The 19,363-nt window shown below is 40.6% G+C and overlaps 3 protein-coding genes across 4 annotated transcripts in view; 1 reads left to right on the top strand and 2 right to left on the bottom strand.

The window, feature by feature from the left end:
* Positions 1-19,363, top strand: part of myofl (myoferlin like) — a 36,069-nt gene that overhangs the window by 3,006 nt on the left and 13,700 nt on the right. Inside the window, exons 2-9 of one of the 2 annotated variants that reach the window (XM_008286439.1) lie at positions 12,943-13,105; positions 14,210-14,265; positions 14,403-14,494; positions 16,716-16,824; positions 17,043-17,139; positions 18,172-18,338; positions 18,723-18,851; positions 19,267-19,329. In XM_008286439.1, coding sequence (XP_008284661.1) covers positions 13,018-13,105; positions 14,210-14,265; positions 14,403-14,494; positions 16,716-16,824; positions 17,043-17,139; positions 18,172-18,338; positions 18,723-18,851; positions 19,267-19,329 — 801 coding nt within the window. In that variant the 5' untranslated portion in view covers positions 12,943-13,017. Of the gene's footprint in view, positions 1-12,942; positions 13,106-14,209; positions 14,266-14,402; positions 14,495-16,715; positions 16,825-17,042; positions 17,140-18,168; positions 18,339-18,722; positions 18,852-19,266; positions 19,330-19,363 lie in introns of both variants that reach the window. The other variant, XM_008286438.1, reaches the window with a different exon arrangement.
* On the bottom strand, positions 1,303-4,845 carry LOC103360634 (free fatty acid receptor 4). Its single transcript, XM_008286463.1, has 3 exons — positions 4,306-4,845; positions 4,089-4,220; positions 1,303-1,656 (listed from the first exon to the last, which is right to left on the bottom strand). The coding sequence occupies exons 1-3, from the start codon at positions 4,843-4,845 to the stop codon at positions 1,303-1,305; spliced, it is 1,026 nt and encodes a 341-aa protein (XP_008284685.1).
* On the bottom strand, positions 6,588-10,420 carry LOC103360615 (centrosomal protein of 55 kDa-like). Its single transcript, XM_008286437.1, has 9 exons — positions 10,268-10,420; positions 9,941-10,057; positions 9,060-9,131; positions 8,653-8,803; positions 8,262-8,388; positions 7,974-8,163; positions 7,781-7,855; positions 7,378-7,500; positions 6,588-6,909 (listed from the first exon to the last, which is right to left on the bottom strand). The coding sequence occupies exons 1-9, from the start codon at positions 10,418-10,420 to the stop codon at positions 6,718-6,720; spliced, it is 1,200 nt and encodes a 399-aa protein (XP_008284659.1). The 3' UTR covers positions 6,588-6,717.

Genomic DNA, 19,363 nt, shown 5'->3' with positions numbered 1-19,363 from the left:
GATGGCTGAGTTATGGCACCTACTATGACCTGCACTGGAAGAGGGCAGGGATCAACAAGGTTAGATTGTAAGAAATCCTGTGTTTTCACGAATCTGTCTGATGACACATCGATCACAAGCTCATCCATTTTGTAAATGCACCATGTGAACTGCTTTAGCAAAGTCATAATCAGAATAGTGTTGGTTTATTTTCAAAATTATTGGATGTGGAGGAAAGTTCTGCTGCATGGCTTTCAAAGGAGAAGGATAATAACATAACAATAACTCCAGGCAAAGGTCAGAGGAGCCATTGATCACCTGATAAAAGCTGTGTTTAAGTGCCTTAAGTTGTCTAAGAAGCTTTGTATGCGAGAAAGTGATTCGAAGACAGAATCAATTTACAGCCTACAGCACATCAGAGAACTTGAACAAAGTCATGTTTAGCATCATTGCTTTCACACGATGCTGCCACAATAAGAAAACTAGCAAGTAGTCACAGAGGTGGTATAATGGCACCATGACACCTGTCAGCCAGGAGTACTGTGCTCTAATTTCCAAATTCATCCACAGACGCTCCTCCAGAAAGATACGTGTGTTTATACCATGGGTCTGGCTCTCCCGGACCGCTGTGTACTTCTGTTACATGGTAGCTACACTTAACCACTAACAGGATTAAGTGGGATTGTTTACTACTGCTTGGAGTTTGATTACTGTTGTTGGCAGGCAAACATCTTCTGTCAGCATGGTCTGGCGACGACACACAAGATCCTGCAAAGTCTTTCTTCTCCCAGATGAATTGAAAATGACACAACTAAAGAATGATGTTTTAAATAAGGCGCTCGATTGTTGTCTACAGTCATATTTAACTTTACAGTTTATGTAGTTTTCCTGACACGTGTTAATTGCACTTTTAAAAGAACAGATCATTCTAAATAACTAAACAATAATTCAGCTAACATGTCACATATATTACTCGACTTTTCAAAGCAAAATAGATTTTTGCAGACTGAAAACTAATAACAGAAAATCAAGAAAAGGCTCTTTTTCTTTCTTTCTTTCTTTCTTTCTTTCTTTCTTTCTTTTTTTTTTTTTTATAAAATTGACAATATTCCACACTTGCTATTTCAGGGGGCATTATAATCTTAAAATTAGGACTCAAAAAATTCTGGAATGCTGCTTTTGACAGTAACACATCAGGTAATTATTGCAGCAAACATGCACTACTGTATACATAAGATCTATATAGTATGCAGCCTTTCACATGTCACTAAGAAGTGTGGGCAAGGTGTTATCTTGTTTTCAGTGAGTAGAAATCTTCAATCTTTAGGGCCCTTTTCTCAGTGGCACTACAACAGAGCTGCAGCAGAGCTTACGCCAGCTGTTCTTGAACTGGCACACCGAGTAGAGGATGGGATTGAGGGCTGAATTGGCCAGTGTGAATGTTACCACCCAGAAGAACATGGTGGACGACACATGTATTTGACCCAGGTAGTTCCTGGCTAGTATGAGGAAGGTGATAATGAAAATAGGGCTCCACATGATTAGGAAAGAGAGCACCAGGACCAGCATAGTACGGAAGAGCTTCATATCCTGTCGGGAGACGTGGTAGTCAGGAAGGTCTCCAACTGTGGGCTGGCTGTCTCTGGGTCGAAGCCTTTGCCGACAACTTTTAGCAATCTGTAGGAGAAATAAAATATGATTACATAATGTTGGCTCTCTGCACTTAATGACATCATATATTTGGAGCACAGAAATAGAATGAAACCATATTCCTAACCTGATTGATTTACACCTGGGTCATGATGTCCATTATCTCTGTGTGTATTGTGCTTTAAACACCCCTGTGTGTTCTCACGACTAAAATCAATGTGCGGCCCTGCAGAATTATCATCTGTTGTCTGGATCACATTTATGTCTGTGTTAGCTGAACTGGACGTCCAATATAATGTTGACAACTGATAATGAACAGCTCTGAACCCACACACACACAGGTGACATTTTCAGTAATTAGTAAAGCACTCGTATCGGTGTTTCCACAGTGACACACGAATGACTAATATTCACATAAGGTGCAAAGAGAAATGTCAATATTTCAGTAAGTCACTGGGCATGAGCAGGCATTAGCTGCTGAATGAATAATACATGCAGCTTTTGTTACATAATCTTACACTTCAAGGCAACAATGCTTGTTAAAAGAACAATATTTAGAATGATAGTAGTGAAGAAGAATGAATTGTGCACAAAATCAGAGAGGCCAGAATGACTCAGAGGCAAATGAAATGAAAAATACTTTATTTATCCCAGAAGGGAAATTCAAATATCTCAGTCATCAGTCTACGTCTGATGGCGATATTCTTATTATGGTCAGCAGATCTGAAAATGAATTAATCCAATACAAATTAAAGCCGCAAGCGGCGATGGACGGGTCCTCGCCCTACGCTTGTCGGCCTTTGCGCACGGCGGGGTGTGGCGCAAACCTGCTCCGGGTGGGACTGTGATCCGGCATGTGGAGTTTGGGGCAGATCGGAGCAAGTGTGGCCTAGTTACGAGCCACTTCCTGTTTAGTGGCGAGCCGCGGCGGCGTGCGTGTTGGCCGTGGTGGAAACACGCTCTGGCTGAGACTCGGAACACGCGTGTAAAACTTCAGGCCGATTGGAGCACAGACACAGCACGTCTCGTAAGAATCTGCAAAATTGTCACCGTGTTTTTCATAATAACGTACTTCCTGTTGGGTTTAGGGCTTGGAGTTGTTGACATTTTTGTGCGTCCTGACCTGCTACACCTGCCCAGCGAATGTTGTCAGTGTAGGTGAAACGACCTTCCGACAAGAGTCAGTTGAATGCAAAAAACACTGAAAATGGACAAAATGGCCATTGATCGAAATTGGACGGGCCACCAACTTTTAGTCACCACGTCCTGTAGTTTGTGCCTGCCAAATGTCAGGTGTGTTCGACGAACCACCTAGGAGGAGTTCGATTTTGAAAATGGCCAAAAATGGCCATTTTTGACGAAAAATGGCCCGGCATGGTCGCCCTTTTCCCAACATGGCGAATTTCCTGTTGGGTTTACAGAAACATGCTAATGGACTTTTTTGTGCGGCACGAGTTGTTACACATGTGTGGTGAAGTTCGTAGGTGGAGGTGAAACGTAGCCACAATGGGACTCTGTTGAAATATTGTAGGGGGCGCAGTTGAGCCGTGTTGCATTTTAGAGATATTTTTGTTCGTGCTGACCAGCTCTATATGCCTATGAAATTGCATAGCGCTAGGGCAAACGTGCTTCGGACAGGACTCAATTTTCAAGGTGGCGCTGTGGAGCCATTTTTGCCGTGACATGTCCACGTCTCTGATGGTTTCCGATTTCCGCCAGTCCTGATGTGCGTGGCGATNGTCCTGTAGTTTGTGCTCACCAAATGTCAGGTGTGTACGACGAACCCCCTAGGAGGAGTTCGATTTTGAAAATGGCCAAAAATCTGTTGAAATATTGTAGGGGGCGCAGTTGAGCCGTGTTGCATTTTAGAGCTTGGAGCGGAGAGAGTTTTTTGTTCGTGCTGACCAGCTCTATATGCCTATGAAATTGCGAAGTTCTAGGGCAAACGTGCTTCGGACAGGACTCCATTGAAATTTTCAAGGTGGCGCTGTGGAGCCATTTTTGCCGTGACATGTCCACGTCTCTGATGGTTTCCGATTTCCGCCAGTCCTGATGTGCGTGGCGATTTTGGTGACTTTTCGAGTACGTTTAGGCCCTCAAAAACGCGTTTGATTCGGCTGAACTATAATAATAATAATAATAATAATAATAATAATCACAAGGGTTTCAATAGGGTCCTTGCACCGGAGTGCTCGGACCCTAATAAATAGAAACTAGAGCACCAGAGGGATGTTGATCTGTCCATTGCCCTGATACTTTAGGACATTACTTTTTAGGATGCTATTTTGATTTTAAAAATACAAGTTTCTATTTGCGGCCCATTTTAATATCTTAATTAAGAAATAAAGTGCCAGGATGAGACATTACTGAGACTACTGCGAACAGGACTTGTGCATAGTTGGTTTTGAACATTTGTATTTGTTAAGAAAAGTACCAGCCAACGCCTGCAATAAACCCACCTGTATTATTTTGCTGTAACTGATCACAATTATGAGCCCTGGGAGAAGGAAGCAAAGGGCGGTGAAGGCTACATCCCATACGATCTCTCCAGTTGCGTCAGGCCACTTGAGAGTACAGATGTGTACACGTTTCTGTGGAGAAATCACAAAAAAATATACAAAAAGACATGCACTGACGGTTGAGAGCTTTCCTTTTCATCTATTGGTTCATCCATACCTGATTGGGGAAATCCACTTCCATCACAGTGAAGAACACACTGAGGGGTATGGAGGTGAGCGCAGAAAAGGCCCAGATGAAGATGAGAGTGGCAGTCACCATCCTGGGGTTGAGGGTGGGCACGGTCTGCAGCCGAAGTATAGCCTGGACCCTCTCCACGCTGATGGAGGCCAGCGTAGTGACGGTGACACAGCCGCCCATACAGATGACATACAGCACTGTGTCACAGGCTGTATAGCCCAGCGTCCAGGACACAGTCCAACGCACCGACACAATCAGTGGAATCATGCTGACAAACAATAGATCAGCCACAAACAAGTTGAGGGTCAGGATGGTCTTGTTAGCCAGAAGTCTGCGTTCACATGTTACCAGGACAACAGCTCCTGCATTGGCTGCCACAGAGACCAGGAAGACAGTGATGATAGCCAAAGTCTCAAAAACAGTCCTGGCAACATGATCTGAGCTCTCCAGTTCAGAGAAGAAAGAAAAATAAGTGAAGTTTCTTAAGTGAAGAGAGTTAGCATGAGAGTCAGTATCCATATACAGCTGCTAACTATCCACTCCTGTTGACTGCCAGAAAAGTGAATGGGGAACAGATGCTGATAAGACATGAAATGATATTAGAGAAAAGGGAGGAGGAGAGATGGAGGGTGGTGACCATCCTGTTTGATGCTGTTTGCTCTGTGTGATACTGGAAGTCAAATATTGGAGGATGCTCTTGTGCTCGTGTCTTCCGCTGTATAGTGAGACATAATTATATTCTCAGTCTCTACTGCTGTGTTAGGGTTCTTCAGCAAAGCTCCCCTTCAAAGCTCATTTTTGCACATTTCCAACAGTTAAACACAGAAAGGTTTGCATGCCGTATAAAACCCCCTATTTAAGAATTCTACAAATCAGTCGCAAAATATTTCAGATAACAACTTCCTAGTTCAGCGTCTCATCTTCAATCAGTGCAACTATTGAACAGCAACACTGTCAAATTATTTAGATCTAATTAGTTGGACACCTTTGTTTACTCTGTGAATACAATTACCCAGTAGCCTACTGTCTGATTTTTTTTTTTTTTTTAATTTGTTTTTTTTCCCTTTTTTTTTTTTCTTTTTTGTTTTTTCCATTTATTCGTTCCCCGGGGAAAAAAAAAAACCCTCTTGGCACTTATAAGTCTGCTTCTCAGACACGCTAAGCTCATATACTAACTTTCAATGAAGACATTTCTGCATAAAAGGTTCCTGAAAGGTACAGTGAGTTAAGCAGCGTCTAAACCATATTAGCATCTTTTTCTAAGCCCAGGTAAACCCTAGCTGTCACGTTCCTGTCAAAGGCTACAGTCACTGCGCAAACCTCCGAGTCCCCATATTGTGACCTAGCCATACTAATCCATGTCTGTAAATAGCACAGGAAACGGATTAACTTACACAAGCAGTTTTGAGCTATTCATTTTACTTGAACAATGTGAGAGTTTGAAGGGAGCAAGGACCTAGGAATTGAGTAGGCTATAACAAAACAAAAAAAAAAGTTCCCTTAAAAAAATATTAATAAACGAAACCTGCTGCACTGTACTTAGACACAGCAGTGCTTTGAGCCGACTGCTATCATCAGTATCACAGTACCAGTGCAATAATGTTCAGGATATTAGTTTGCAAACATTTGCTAATTAAATCTTAAAGTTACAAAAGTATATGGCAGATAGAAAATTTGACCTGGTCATAGTTGTAGTTTATCCACCAGGGACTTTGAATATCTGCAGCAACATCCAACAGTTGTTTTTGTATTTTTTTAAATTAAAAACAAAAATGATTCATCACCTCATTTTTGATGCTAATTGAGGAATGCTTGAGAAACTGTTAAAAGGACCATCAAAATCAGAGGGATTCACGCTGTGGGAAACACGAATGTCCGAACCAGAGCTCAGTGCAATCCGTGCTGTAGCTGTTGAGACATTTCACTCTGCATCAAAAACTGTGTGGTGACATTCCTTCTCACCCATAACAGATGGTCCTGTCCAGATACAATATACTGGCAGTTTAGGGAAACACTCTGCAAATGCTACAGAACGGAGAGATGATATGACCTTTTACACGGTGCATTTATTGCTCATTACTTCTTTCGAAAAGGCGAGCTGCAACACGATCCAGCCACCAGCTGTGCTCACAGCTGCAGCTGCTCTGCCCGACTCTGCCAGCTGCAGCTGTGGATGTGGTTGCTGTTCCAACTCCAGCTGCATTTGTGGTTGAATCTATGGTGTAAGGACACAAACACAAAAAACACAAACACACAAAAAGTGGCAGAACCTAAACAACTCAACGCTGTAGTTTATTTTAGAGAACTTGTTCCTGCAGTTACATATCATGGGTTAAAAAAAACCAATCCCAATTACAGGAGGTACAGAACTGAAGAGGTTCTTCATTTGGCTCAGTCTAGACAGATTTCTAGATGGTTTATCAGTTCTCGGTAGTGACTGGCTGGATACTCGGCATGGCAGCTGGGACACTCCAGGAAGCTTTCATTCAGCGAGCTGCTGAGTGGAGAGGATGCCAGGCTGTCTCTGGAGGGCTGGGAGGGGGGCTGCATCACTTCGCATGAGCTGTGATCCTGCTGGTCTCTCTAACATAAACAGCATCGTCCATCAGTGACAGTTAATAAGTCTCTGGTACAAAAACCTTTCCATGTAAATCTAACATTCTTAACCAGCACAACTTAAAGCAGCACTTATTAATATTCTTTATAGTCGCAGTGCTGATGTAACGTGAAAGGGATTGCTCATAGTGACAAAATTACAGATAGAATTAGCACGTCACTCTACAGTTCCCCTTAAATATCACAAGTCTATCTTGGATCAATATTGTTTCTAGCAGGGAGCAGTTTGGGGTGAAAAAACAAACAGCAAACAGACAAAGTGCACATAGTTCAGCAAAGAGCAGTGAGTACAAAACATTAATTCTCCAGGTGACTACAAACACGACTCTAAATGAATGCTAACGTTGTTCCATGTGTGCTGGATGTGTCTCTCTACATGCAGTTTCAAGTTTCATCACAAATGCCATCTACTAATCTTGCTCTATTCATGCCAACCTTGGACTGTACGTTCACATGGCCTTTTGTTTTCTGCAGCGTCTTCAGAAGTCTGATCATTTGCTTCTTTAAATATGAACAATCCTGCCTCTCATCCTCAAGGTCTTGTGACGAAATCTTGATCTAAAATTAAAAAAGTGACCATTGCAATGAAACCTGTAACACTGTACAGGTATGGGCGGCATATTCGGTTAGGAAGGCGCGTTGGTAAGCGATTGCAGCGTGCCTGCTCGAACAGATGAGTCAGGCTACGGAGTTGTTGATCCTCCGTAAAGTGCAATTAATCGGGGCCATCATTAAGAGTGGATGGATGAACAACAGCGCTAAATTTCTAGTTAATTCCAGGGATTTATTGAGGTAAGAGGGATAAGGAGCTGATGTACAGTAAGTGTGCCTGCCATACCTGTCGCTTCAGCTCTGCAATGTCTTCCTGGTCTGCGTGGTGACGATTTAACATAATTCTCTGAAAGACATTTGCCTGAAAAGAAGATTTTTTTTGTCCCTTTTTTTTTCTTTCCTCATATAATAATCATAAGATTTATATTTTTCTTACTTGCCAAGTAAAAATGGTATCAAAGTGTTGAATGGGAATGTACCTGTAGCTCAAAGCTTGCCGACCTTCGCCTTTCCTCATCGAGCCTGCCCTGGAGGTCCTTGGTCTCGTCCTTCAGCTGTTGCTCTTCATCCTCAGAGTAATGATCATCTTCCTGTGGACTTTCTCTGCTCATTCTTTCGATTTGCAGCTGTTGCTTGAGGTCCTCCACCTCCTTTTCCCTTTCCTCACACCTACACATCAGTTTGTCTGTCATCTAGCTGAACACCATCTAAACTTCTCCAACTTTAAACAGGACTATACTATCTACATTTTATAGCAAAAGATGTACCAGTTTTGGGTGATTATCAGGTTGTCGTTGGCCATGTCAAGGCTTTCCCTGAGCACTTTCTGTTCGTTTTTGGCTTTCTGCAAGAGTTTTTCATAGTGCTCCTGCATCTGGTTTGCTCTCTCTTTCTCTGTGAGGACAAAAGATCGTTAAAAATCAAAGAAAATTTGCATACGAGGAGGATGTAACGTCAAACACACAAAGATGTTAAACACAGTGTGCTTCACCCAGCATTAAAGCATATGATTATGAGAACGCAGTACATGGCCACATGCTCTGGCATAGTGGGCTACTATGGGATAATCTTGATATCTTAAAAACCTTGTTGTGACAGTCTTTTGCCCCTTGTTGCCCCAGTAGTGAGTGTCTGCTGCCCACTGTTCCTGTGGCTCACCATCTGAATGCTCCTCATTGTGCTGCTGTGAGAGGGCCTGATTGGCTTCGTTCAGCTGCCTCTCCAGCCATAACACTCTGGCCAGAATCGCCCTCACACAGGCCTCTCTCTGCTGGTCATATTCCAGCCACTGCTTGTTCTTTTCCAAGGCCTCGGGGGATTGAATAAAAGAATGAGAAGCACATAGCAGAAAGAGACAGAACGAGAGCTGTGCCAGGAAGATGGCTGCGACTTACAAACACTCAGCTAGACATGTAAACTGTACACAAGCACACGTACATACTTCATGTAGAAATTAATCCACATATGCAAAGTAATAGCTGACTAAAAATACAGAAAGGTGGATTAGGTGTTAATGGAAAAACAGAGGAGGTCTTTTCCAGATATGTCAACAGCAAAACGCTTACATCTCTGAGTTGATTTTGGAGCTCTGTCACAGCTTGATCGCTGGTGGAAGCCTGTTCATCCACTGCCGAGGCCTATCAGGAAAAACAAAAACACAGAATTTTACATTTAAAAAAAGAAAGACTTAGCAACCCTAAACTGCTATGACAACAACAGACAACTGCAGGCAGGCTAATCTGCAAAAGATCCACAATATTGCTCTAATGGCTTTGAGATGCTCTGCATAAGGAAGTACTTTAATGGAGAACAATATTCCTCCTCTCAGTGGCATCCTGCGGCTTCATGTAGCTGTAGGAGAAATCTGTGATTCAAAAACATCTGCTGCCATCTAGTGGTCTCAGATGGTTAAGACTTGAGATTGGCTTGGTAAATCAAACCACAAAAACAGCAACACAACAATCCTTTTTCACAGAGGACATTTTGACCTGCCGCAGTGCTAAAAGCGTGACTGTACATAACAAAACAATGAGATGCTTTGCTACAGCGTATGGTGACGCTATCTATTATAAGTCAAAATGTCTGTAGTATAATGGCCTCATATATGTGGTCATTCTGCACATTAGGCTAAGAAAAACAATAATAATTATTTAGCAGATATCACTGTAATAATATCGATGTAAGGGACGGCCTTATTAGATAAAATTATCATTTGATGTGAAGCATTTTTGTGTTATGTATTTATACAAAGAATATGCAAGATCATTTGTTTAAACCTTTCCCTGCACTACAATAACCTTTATTAAAATCAAGCTCTGCTATACTCGCTTCCCGTCAACTTTGTTCTCAAACACTGACACCTAACTGAGGCGCTCACAAGCTTGTTCTTGATATCTCTAATCTCTCTGAGGTGATTGGACAGGCTTCTCTTTCTCCTCATACTCACTCCGTCCATCGGGTTCCTTTCTCTTTTACATGACTGCTCTGATGGCAAAGCAGCATTCTCCTCATTAGCTACCGGTTGACATCTTTCCTGCCTTTCGATTTGAAGACTGAGGAATCTCTGCAAGTACACACAGTAGAAAAAAGTAGCTTAGATAACCACTGTAAAACACAACCTTGAATCAAACACGCATTATTCACTGCTCTTTCTGGTAACATCTCTGAGCTAGCTGGAGCTCACAGTACAGCGTGACTAACACTGGTTAACTGACTCATGCTGCATTAATAACAAAAACACAGGTCAGTGTGTCATTGTGGATGACTAGGTTACCTCCAGTAGCTTATTATGTTGTGAATGTTGCTGCGACAGCTCAGCCAGGGTCTTCTTCAGACAGGCGTCCTGCTTTTTTAGACTGCTGACAACCATAACAAGCTCCGAGTTGAGCTTTTTCTGAAGGGAGCATTTGTATTTAGAGGCTGCCATCTCTGTCACCTTGTTCTGAATATTACAAGAGACTGTCACAAAAATAAGGATTCTTAGAGATATGTCAGAATATACAGTGTTAAACATAAACATGCTAAATGGGTTCACATGTATTGCCATTCAGCCAAACTTTATTTTCAATTACAAAAAGAAACATAACGACAAAGGTGTTGATTCACAATGCAGGTAAATCCAGTTTTCGAGATGATTGTAGGTTGTGTTAGACCCAGCCCAATTTATACCCCAGGGTGTTATTTAGGGTAGGCTTTTTCATAAACTTCGAGGCCAGATTACACAACACAAAAAACTGTGAACAAATATTCAGTTGCCCCCCCTTGCAGAATATAGCAACATGTTGTCAATTGCCTTGTTGTAATTAACCAGGAATGTTGGCCAAATAAAGGTCTGACTGTGAAACAGGGGGAAAAAAAGCCATCTTTGTTTTTACTCTTGGTGGTCTTTGTTGCAGAAGCATATTTTAAACTTATGTTGGAAAGCACAGAAAAAAAGCAACGAACAAAGTGGTATTATCTGGACTAGGGGGGTATAAGTCAGGCCTAGGCCACAACCTTTCCTGAAGTATAAACCAGCCCAGCCTATGCTTTGGCCTCTGCCAGACTATAAAGTGAAAGTATTAAATGTATTTTCAATGACAACTGAGCCATCTCCACTTGCTGAAAAAGATCATGTCACGTGACTGAATGCTCTAAAATAGCTACTAAACAGAAGTGAAACTGACTTGACAATGGCAAGTTATTGGTATTTTAGCCTTTAACCTCCTATTACCTTCAAATTTACTGACATCTTTTATCCTTGGGTTCAATCTGACCCCAGCAATTTAAACCTCCACACAATATCTTTATGAAAATTATTACCCCAGTTTATGTGTCAATAGTCCTTTAAATAAAACTGAACAAATGATGTCAATGACTTATTTAGAGATGTTAAGCACTGAATGGTGTTAGATTGACCCCAAAGATAATAGAAGGGTTAAATGACTTGCTGTAGTTGCCCCTGACCTGGGGCAACTATAGAGTGTCCCTCTGTCCATGTGACTGCGAACAGTCTGTTGCTCCAGTGCTAAGGTCGAACTAGTTTATATTTCACAAGTGAGCTAGGAATGGCCTCTCCTCAGAATGATCAGATTTTGAGGTCAATCTGTGCAAAAACAGCTCTGCAAGAGGTCAAAGGTCACTTTTTTGAAAAAACCTGTATTATGGCCGAAACAGCTGTCACTGAAATAAGTTGAAACTGACAAAAGCATTATAAATAAAAATTTAATAAACATCATGACATCGCTTTTGAATTGTGGTTCAACAGAAATATATATAGAAAAAAAATCACACATTCAAAACAAGCATGATGGGACCTGTGAACTAATATTTTGTTGAACAACCCTTTGAGCCGATCGCTGCAATCAAGTGTTTTCTGTAACTCTCAACCAGACTTCTGCACCTGTTGACAGGTATTCTGGCCACTGCTCAACTTCTCATCAGTAAAGTGCTCTAATTTGTCTGGGACAGTTTTATTTATTTTTTTTTAAATTATTCTTTTCCACCACAATTCAAAAGCAACGTCTTATTTCACTAAATTATATTTTAACACATTTTTATTTATTATTACTTTTTTCAGTTTCTAGTTATTTGAGTGACTATTGTGGATTTTGCCTTTTCTTTAATGGAAGGATATGAATACATTTGAGGACGACTGTGTGTCCCTCTACTCAGGGCCCTCTAGTGTTAACGCATTTTGGTTAGCAAGCTACCGTTAACTAATGTAGCCTCACTTTTAAAAGGAGGGTTTGAAGTGAACATTGGACAGCTGATATTCTAAACCAATAAGTATTTTCTCCAAAAACTTTTTTACTTGTCATTCTCGGTTTTTGTTAGGCAATAACAAGGCTACTTAAGCTAGCTAACCAATGTTAGCTCAAATAAAATGGTAGCTAGTGTGAGTCACCGCAAAGCTGATGGTAACGTAGCTACAACCGTTTACCTTACAGACCTTTAAAAAAAAAAACATTTTGTTAAGTCTTTGTTTTACGAGATAAACTGAAACTTCATATTTTGTTACCTCAGGAGGGTGGTAGATTACTGTGCTGCCTTCATGAGACTATCCGTTAGCTTAAAACATAAAATCCATTCAACATGGCCGGTGGCGTTCAGCGCGAAAACATTAGTTAGAGAATAATAACAGTCTGGTCTCCTGGGCAACGTCTTTGTGATCTGTGTTCGCTCATTTAATATCAAGGCATGGGACCGTGCTTGGAAACATGAAAACAACTTATTTAAGTATCATGTTTATTACAGGTGATGTTATTTACATCGGCACTGGAGAGAAGCTTGTATAGCTGCATGATGAATAAGAGTGAACGCAAAAGTAGGTAACAAATATCAAGCATTTTATCTGTACAACAACTATGCTTTAAATGACTCGTGTCTGCTTCTTGCCTGACACCACCTCGGGCTGGGAGGCTGCTCCCTGGTGTCCACCCCTCTCTCTGCGACATCGGTGCCTTTCAGTTCTCACTGTGCGGCTCCATCTCTGGACGGAACATGAGACGTGTCTGTGATTAAAGTGGAACTTTTTCAACAACAATGCTGAGCGTCGTTGTTGAATCCGCCAGTGGGATTCCCAAAAAGAGGCTTAGAGACCCAGATCCATTTACTACGGTTGTCTTCAGAGGTGAGAAATATCTTTATTGCTTTGCCTTTTTTTTTTAAACTTGGGAAACTGCTGTATGCTCCGTTAGGTCTTTTTTTTTTGCTTGATTGATGATGCACGCGATGTTTCACTTCCTTTAACGCTAACATCTTCTTTGTTTTTGATGATCACATTCACAGTATATTGTTGCAGTTTACCCATCAGAGAGACCTAACATTACGGTTGGCAGTACGGATGATCCTTGTCACTTATTTCCCAGACGTTTAAATGGAAAATGCAATTAGACTGTTCAGCTGGTCTAAAAGTTAGACGTTATTTACAAAACTGTGAAAAAATAAAATAAAAAATAAGGATAAACATTGCTCGAAAAATACTGCACAAAGCTATTTAAGAGCCATAGGAAACCAACAATCATATTATTTAATAACCAAATTAATGCTGCTATAATGTGTGACATTGGTGTATCAGCTTGCATGTTATCTTGCAACTCATGCCAACAGCTCACCAAACACAAGTTATCACATCGTCTCAAATATCCGCTGACAGTTGTTTTGCATTGGCCAGGCAGGCTGGTTATGAACCAGTTTATTCTAATGCACCCTACAAACCTATTTACACTTTGGTTTAACCACTTTTGCCCCACTTGCTGGTTTACCAGAGGAGGGCATTAGGGCAGTAAGAGGGGGGCTGCGATCTGCTGGGGCTGTACAGGCATGTGGCAGGTGTTGTGGCAACAGTTAACCAGTGTCTTATATTAGTTAAATACTATGAATTAGTTGAACTAACCATTTTTTTCTGGTGCCAACAAGTGAGGGTACCAAAAGCTAATCTTTTGCCATCCCTAACAAAAAAAACAAAACAAGAATGCATCCTTATCGGGTCAATAAATCAGCAATTTAAGGTTTCAAGGATTGTTCTTTATTTTATTTGCTCTTATTATCATTGCTATTTTTTTGCCAAATTCCCATAGTGCAGTAAGTTTTGCTTTGCATTGATTGGAAAATTATTGATGCGGTAATTTGTGACTGTTTGTGTCCACTGTGTGTGTTTGATCTAGAACTAGTTTTTTGTTTTTGTTGTTTTTTTTCCCTCAGTAAATGTAATTTACCTTCATTGTCCTTCCAGGTGAACAGAGGAAAACCAAAGTAATTGACAATGAACTGAATCCAGTTTGGGATGAAGTAAGTAAGAAATTGTGCTTTAAATTGTAAAATGTGGCAGTTGCAGTTGGTTGATTTGCGTAGTAAGAAACAATTACTCACTGGAGAGTCACAACTAGTTTGTGTTGATTGTAATTACCCCTTTCTTGTAATTACAGATCCTTAAATTTAATCTGAAAGGACCTCCTTTGGATGCCTCTTCATTCATCGACGTAGTCGTAAAAGACTATGAAACAATCGGAAAAGACAAGTATGTACATGGAAAAAGATCACACTGAGACACATTTGCATATATTGCATATTGTAGTTGTGCTACTTTGCCGAAGCCTGAGTTGTCCTAAACCAGACAGGTGTGGAATGAATGAATACATGACCCTCACCATGTGTCCTTGAATGACAAGCTACCGATCATTTAAACTCACTTCTGCCTTTGTGGTGAAGGGCCTCTGAGTCAACCGCTTCCCAGAAATCCCTCTCCTAAAAACAACAACAACACCCATGTTATGCCAGGTAGAGACTGAAAGGGAAAACCTCATCCCACCCAAAAGATTTATCTTGTGAGGTGATTATAATCTGTGAAAGTGCTTGTTTCACTGTGATGACAGATCGCACTGCTCCTTTTTGTTCAGTGTGATTGAAAACAGTGATTATGATTTTTTTTTCTTGAGGAGTTGTGAGTTTACTGAGCTGCACAGGACTCCCTGCGACCATGTTAAGACTTGCTGTGTTAGCGAAGAAGGTGCTTTGTCTCCCTCACAATACTGCTGCAGCTCTGCCAAGGAATGTTGCCTTAAAAGGAAAATAAACTCAGCTCCCCTACCTGATACTTAGAGTGCCATATGTTTCATTAATGACTCTTCTTTTTTATTTTTTTGTCAGGCACATACATGCATAACATCGTGAGTCTAAGTCATTGCATTTTTTCTGAAGTGCAGGCAAGAAACTACACAAAGCAATAACATTTCCACTGAGTCACTCCAGTGACTGATTGTGTACAATATAAATGTGGGCGAGGGTAGAGGGATGTCTGCTTCAGCAACTCATGCACTTAAATTTTTTTTCCATGAGCTCTGCTTGTACCACTTGAGAGGGGTAAATAAGATAGCTTGTCATTGGTGCATCTGTGATGACTTGTAGCAACCCAGAAATTAGTTTATACAGAAAATAACTGGAAATATTTTAGCAAATGCAGTTTTTTTGCTCTTTATTTTGTACTTTATTCTATTTTGCACTGAAGGAGCTGCTCTTAATCTCATTGTACGTGTGTATAGTGACAATAAAGGCATTCTGTTCTATTCACCCGCCTCTAAAATCCAGGAAAAATCAAGAACAGGAATGTGAGTCATACAGCCTAAGATGGGTATCTGCTCTGTGGCCCAAACAAGATAAGCAACATCTAGCAGCTCAGCTGGCGCTGGTGACTTGTTTTTGTATCCCAGTAGCTTTGTTTAAAAGCTAAGCATTAGTAGGTGACATTATATCAGTATGCCAAGAAAGTCACCACACTTTGCTTTCACTGCAGTTTTAAAGTCAAATATTTCCTCTTCAATGGAGCAAATGCTTGAGACTAGAGTTTACATCGTTGTGTTCTAGTGGGAGGAGAGTTATATAGACTTATTAGAAACAGTAAATCTCCAGTACCACATTTTATCCACAGATGAGACTGTTTTCCAAGGACAGCCCAAGTTTTGTAAGCACTTTGCAATCATGAATAATGGAACATCTGTTGAGAACAATAGAGCAGAAACAGAAACTCTGAGCGTAACCCTGAGTATGATTGTGCTCGTTTTCATGTTGGTCACTTCAGACTGCCTATTCTCCCGCCTCCATATTTGTCAACCCTTAAACTGGGCGAAGAGTTTGCAGTACATGCCTGTGGTCCAAGTTAATGGTTTCCTTTTCTCCAATTTTTCCTGATACAGTCTTTCTTGCCTGTGTAATCACTGGTGGTTGTCACAGAGCAAAATACACTACTTGTTGTCCTGGAAAATGCTACAGCTTCTCCCAAATAACTTTTTAATCCAGAAATAGTCAAGAAAAGGTGATTTTGTCATTAGGGTCAAGAAGGCCGTCACAGCATCACATTTGTAGCTGAAAATAATCATGGAGTTCAAATTGTGATGGTTTGGTATGACTTTAGAAAATTCCCAGTGTGTTGCAAACCGTTGTGGTTATTAATCACTGGCACAGGACTTCTGTTTGCTCGACAGTAATAGTGTAGGTGTTGTCGCTTGGTTTGTCATATAAAGAAGTGAAATTAGGAAGTGGAAAGTATCAACTATGCAGAGCAACGAGCAATTACAAAAACAGACACTGTGTCCAGGGGCCTTATGAGGTGACTTTTCGTCCCAGATTGCAGAACCAAAGCACTCTTACAGTTTTAGCTTTTCAAACATGTGTGACTGTTTCTGTTATTGAGGTATGACTCAAGTGATTGTGACCAAATTTCTATTTATGTGCTTGCTTTTCAGGTTCATTGGCTCTGCAACAATCCCATTAAGAGAGTTGGCCAGTGGTCACGTGAAGTGCCTCCCATCCAAAAATGTGCCCTTGATCAATGAGAAACAACAGCCTGTTGGGGTGAATACGTTTAGCTGATGTGTGATCCTATATAGATTCCACATACTTATATATGTTACATTTTCAATTAATTTTAATGAAAGTAAATATTGTCTGATTCCGCTTTGAATGACTCAGATCTGTATTAGTCTTAAGCAACTTGTTGACTCTGTTGAAACCTACAATGTAATATTAAACATCTTGTGATGGTTGCTAATTGAGAATGTATTCTTTTGCAGGCAACCATTAATTTGCTCATTCGATATGAGCCACATGCCAACACCACTCCAAACCTGAATGAACAATCGGAGGGAGACATGTCGAACGTGGATACTGGTAAGAAGTTAGCCTTTGAAATATTTGGATGAATTGCCTTTTCCGGCATGCTAAAAAGGAAGGGTTATGTCTCAATTTTCTTTTTTTTTTTTATCACCTGATCCAAAAAACAAAACCCACCATGCCATTATTTTACTTTCATTTTTACCCCTTGAGTACATCAGTACATGATTATTTTTAACATGGTATTCCAAAGTTTCAAACTGACTGATTTTGCTTCACCAGAACCAAATATATTTTTGCAAGTTAGACAGTGTGTGTGGGAAACTGTGCTAAGCTAACTTCCTGAATAGCAACAGTAGCTGCCCAGAAAGTGCATTGCTCTTACTAGCAGTAATCCTTTCTCCGTATCAAAGTAGTTTAATCAGCTGTTATTAAAAGTTTAATTTTTTCCTTCTTTTTTTGGGGCGCATTTTGCCTTTTTTTTGATGGCAGCAGAAGCAAAGAGTTTATTTGTCTTAAAATATGGTATTTAAGTTCAAATAATGTGAACAAAGCATAGGGATACATGTTAATTAGTGAATAAGTAGTAGTTTAATACAATTTTTATAACAGACCCAATTTTTAAAAATAAAATGTAATAGGTGTCCACAAACCTAACCGACATAACTTTTTAAAATGGAGAACTTAATGGGGGCGACCTGATAGCGGAAATGGTTAGAGTGCACACCGCATGAAGTGCGTGGTTAGACATTTTTTTTCTGATTTTTACTGCATGTCATTCCCCTGCTCGCTTTCTCCTCAGTACTGTATCTCCACTGTTCCTATCAAAAAAAAGGTAAAATGTCTCCCAAAAATGGAGCACTTTATAATAACTCATTAAAGCACTCTGTTCTGTTTGTTCAGCCACATTTTTTGTCGGAAAAAAAAGTGTCTTCGATGTTGTTAGGAAAGTGTAGGTTTCCCTCTAGTGACAGGGTGTTAGCTGTCTGCTCACAGTGGACACAAGTAAACAACTGTGGGGAAACAGTTCAAAGCCTATTTGAAATGTTAATTTCAAGTCATGACTTTTGTGGTTTTGCACCATAGCAGGCAGTGAGGAGGATGATGAGGGAGCAGCAGGCACAGAGTGCGGCAGTCAGGGTGGAAGCCCAGGGACTCCCAGTTCACCAAACCAGCCGAAGAAACACGGTCTTAAGCCAGTTCGTCTGAGTCGTAGGAGGCACAGAGCCCTGGCCAATAAGCGTCAGGACTTCCAGGTATTGTCTGACTTTAGAGTGCACTCACTTAAATTACTGAATAATCATAAATACCAATTTAGAAGGGAACTCTTATTGTTAATCACACAAAAGGCTCCACCACTTGTAACCTCAAGGCCATCTCTAGAAATAGATAGTGAATCATAACATGATCTTTCATGACAGAAAACTGCATTCATGCCAACGTGCTTTTAGTTTCACACGTGTGATTTTCTTTGGTAATATAATATAGCTTTGTTCTGAGCTCCCACAAGTTTGCTTAAGCACTGATCAAGTTGGTATTTTTTCAGCCCGAATGAGCAAATTTGCGCCTTTTCAAAGACGATGCAGGTAAATTGGTCTCACTGTTTGTTCAGCTGCCTTGGTTTTGCTTGCAATGTACAGATTCGTATTCGGGTTATCGAGGCTCGACAGCTGCCTGGCAACAACATCAAGCCAGTGGTTAAAGTGAATGTGTGTGAACAGACCTACAGGACTAGAATTAGAAGAGGAAATAACCCATTCTTTGATGAGGTAATGAGGCCATCACCACAATTGCTGTACAAATGACTTTTTAGAATTTCTGTACTCACTTTTGCCTTTCGCCTTGCTTGTCTGTTTTTGGTTAACATCTGCTTGTCTTTTTTTCTTTGCTAATCTCACAGAGCTTCAGGAACATCCTGAGGTATTTCTCTCTTTATCAGCAGTGGTCACATGACAGCTTCTTTGGAGATTGAGCACTATACTCTCAGCTTTCTCTTGTTGCTAATTCCTCTCATATGCATTTTCCCTTGTCTCAGCTTTTGCCAAAGCATCAGCTTAAAAAAATTGTAAGTTCTACAACTTGCCACAATCACTGATACCAAAGTGTGTCTGACATTAATATGTATTGTACATGCAATGACCACAGAGAACACACGTTATTACAACTTTGTTTTCTGTCCCTCAGATGTTTTTCCACAACGTTAACATGCTTCCCTCTGAACTGTTTGATGAGAGCATTAGCATTCGGGTGCGTAATACAGTTATGTATTTTTTTTTTGTTC

Source organism: Stegastes partitus, unplaced genomic scaffold (genome assembly GCF_000690725.1).
Source record: "Stegastes partitus isolate 25-593 unplaced genomic scaffold, Stegastes_partitus-1.0.2 Scaffold455, whole genome shotgun sequence".
Lineage (NCBI taxonomy): Eukaryota > Metazoa > Chordata > Actinopteri > Pomacentridae > Stegastes > Stegastes partitus.
This window is presented reverse-complemented; position numbering and strand designations above follow the sequence as displayed.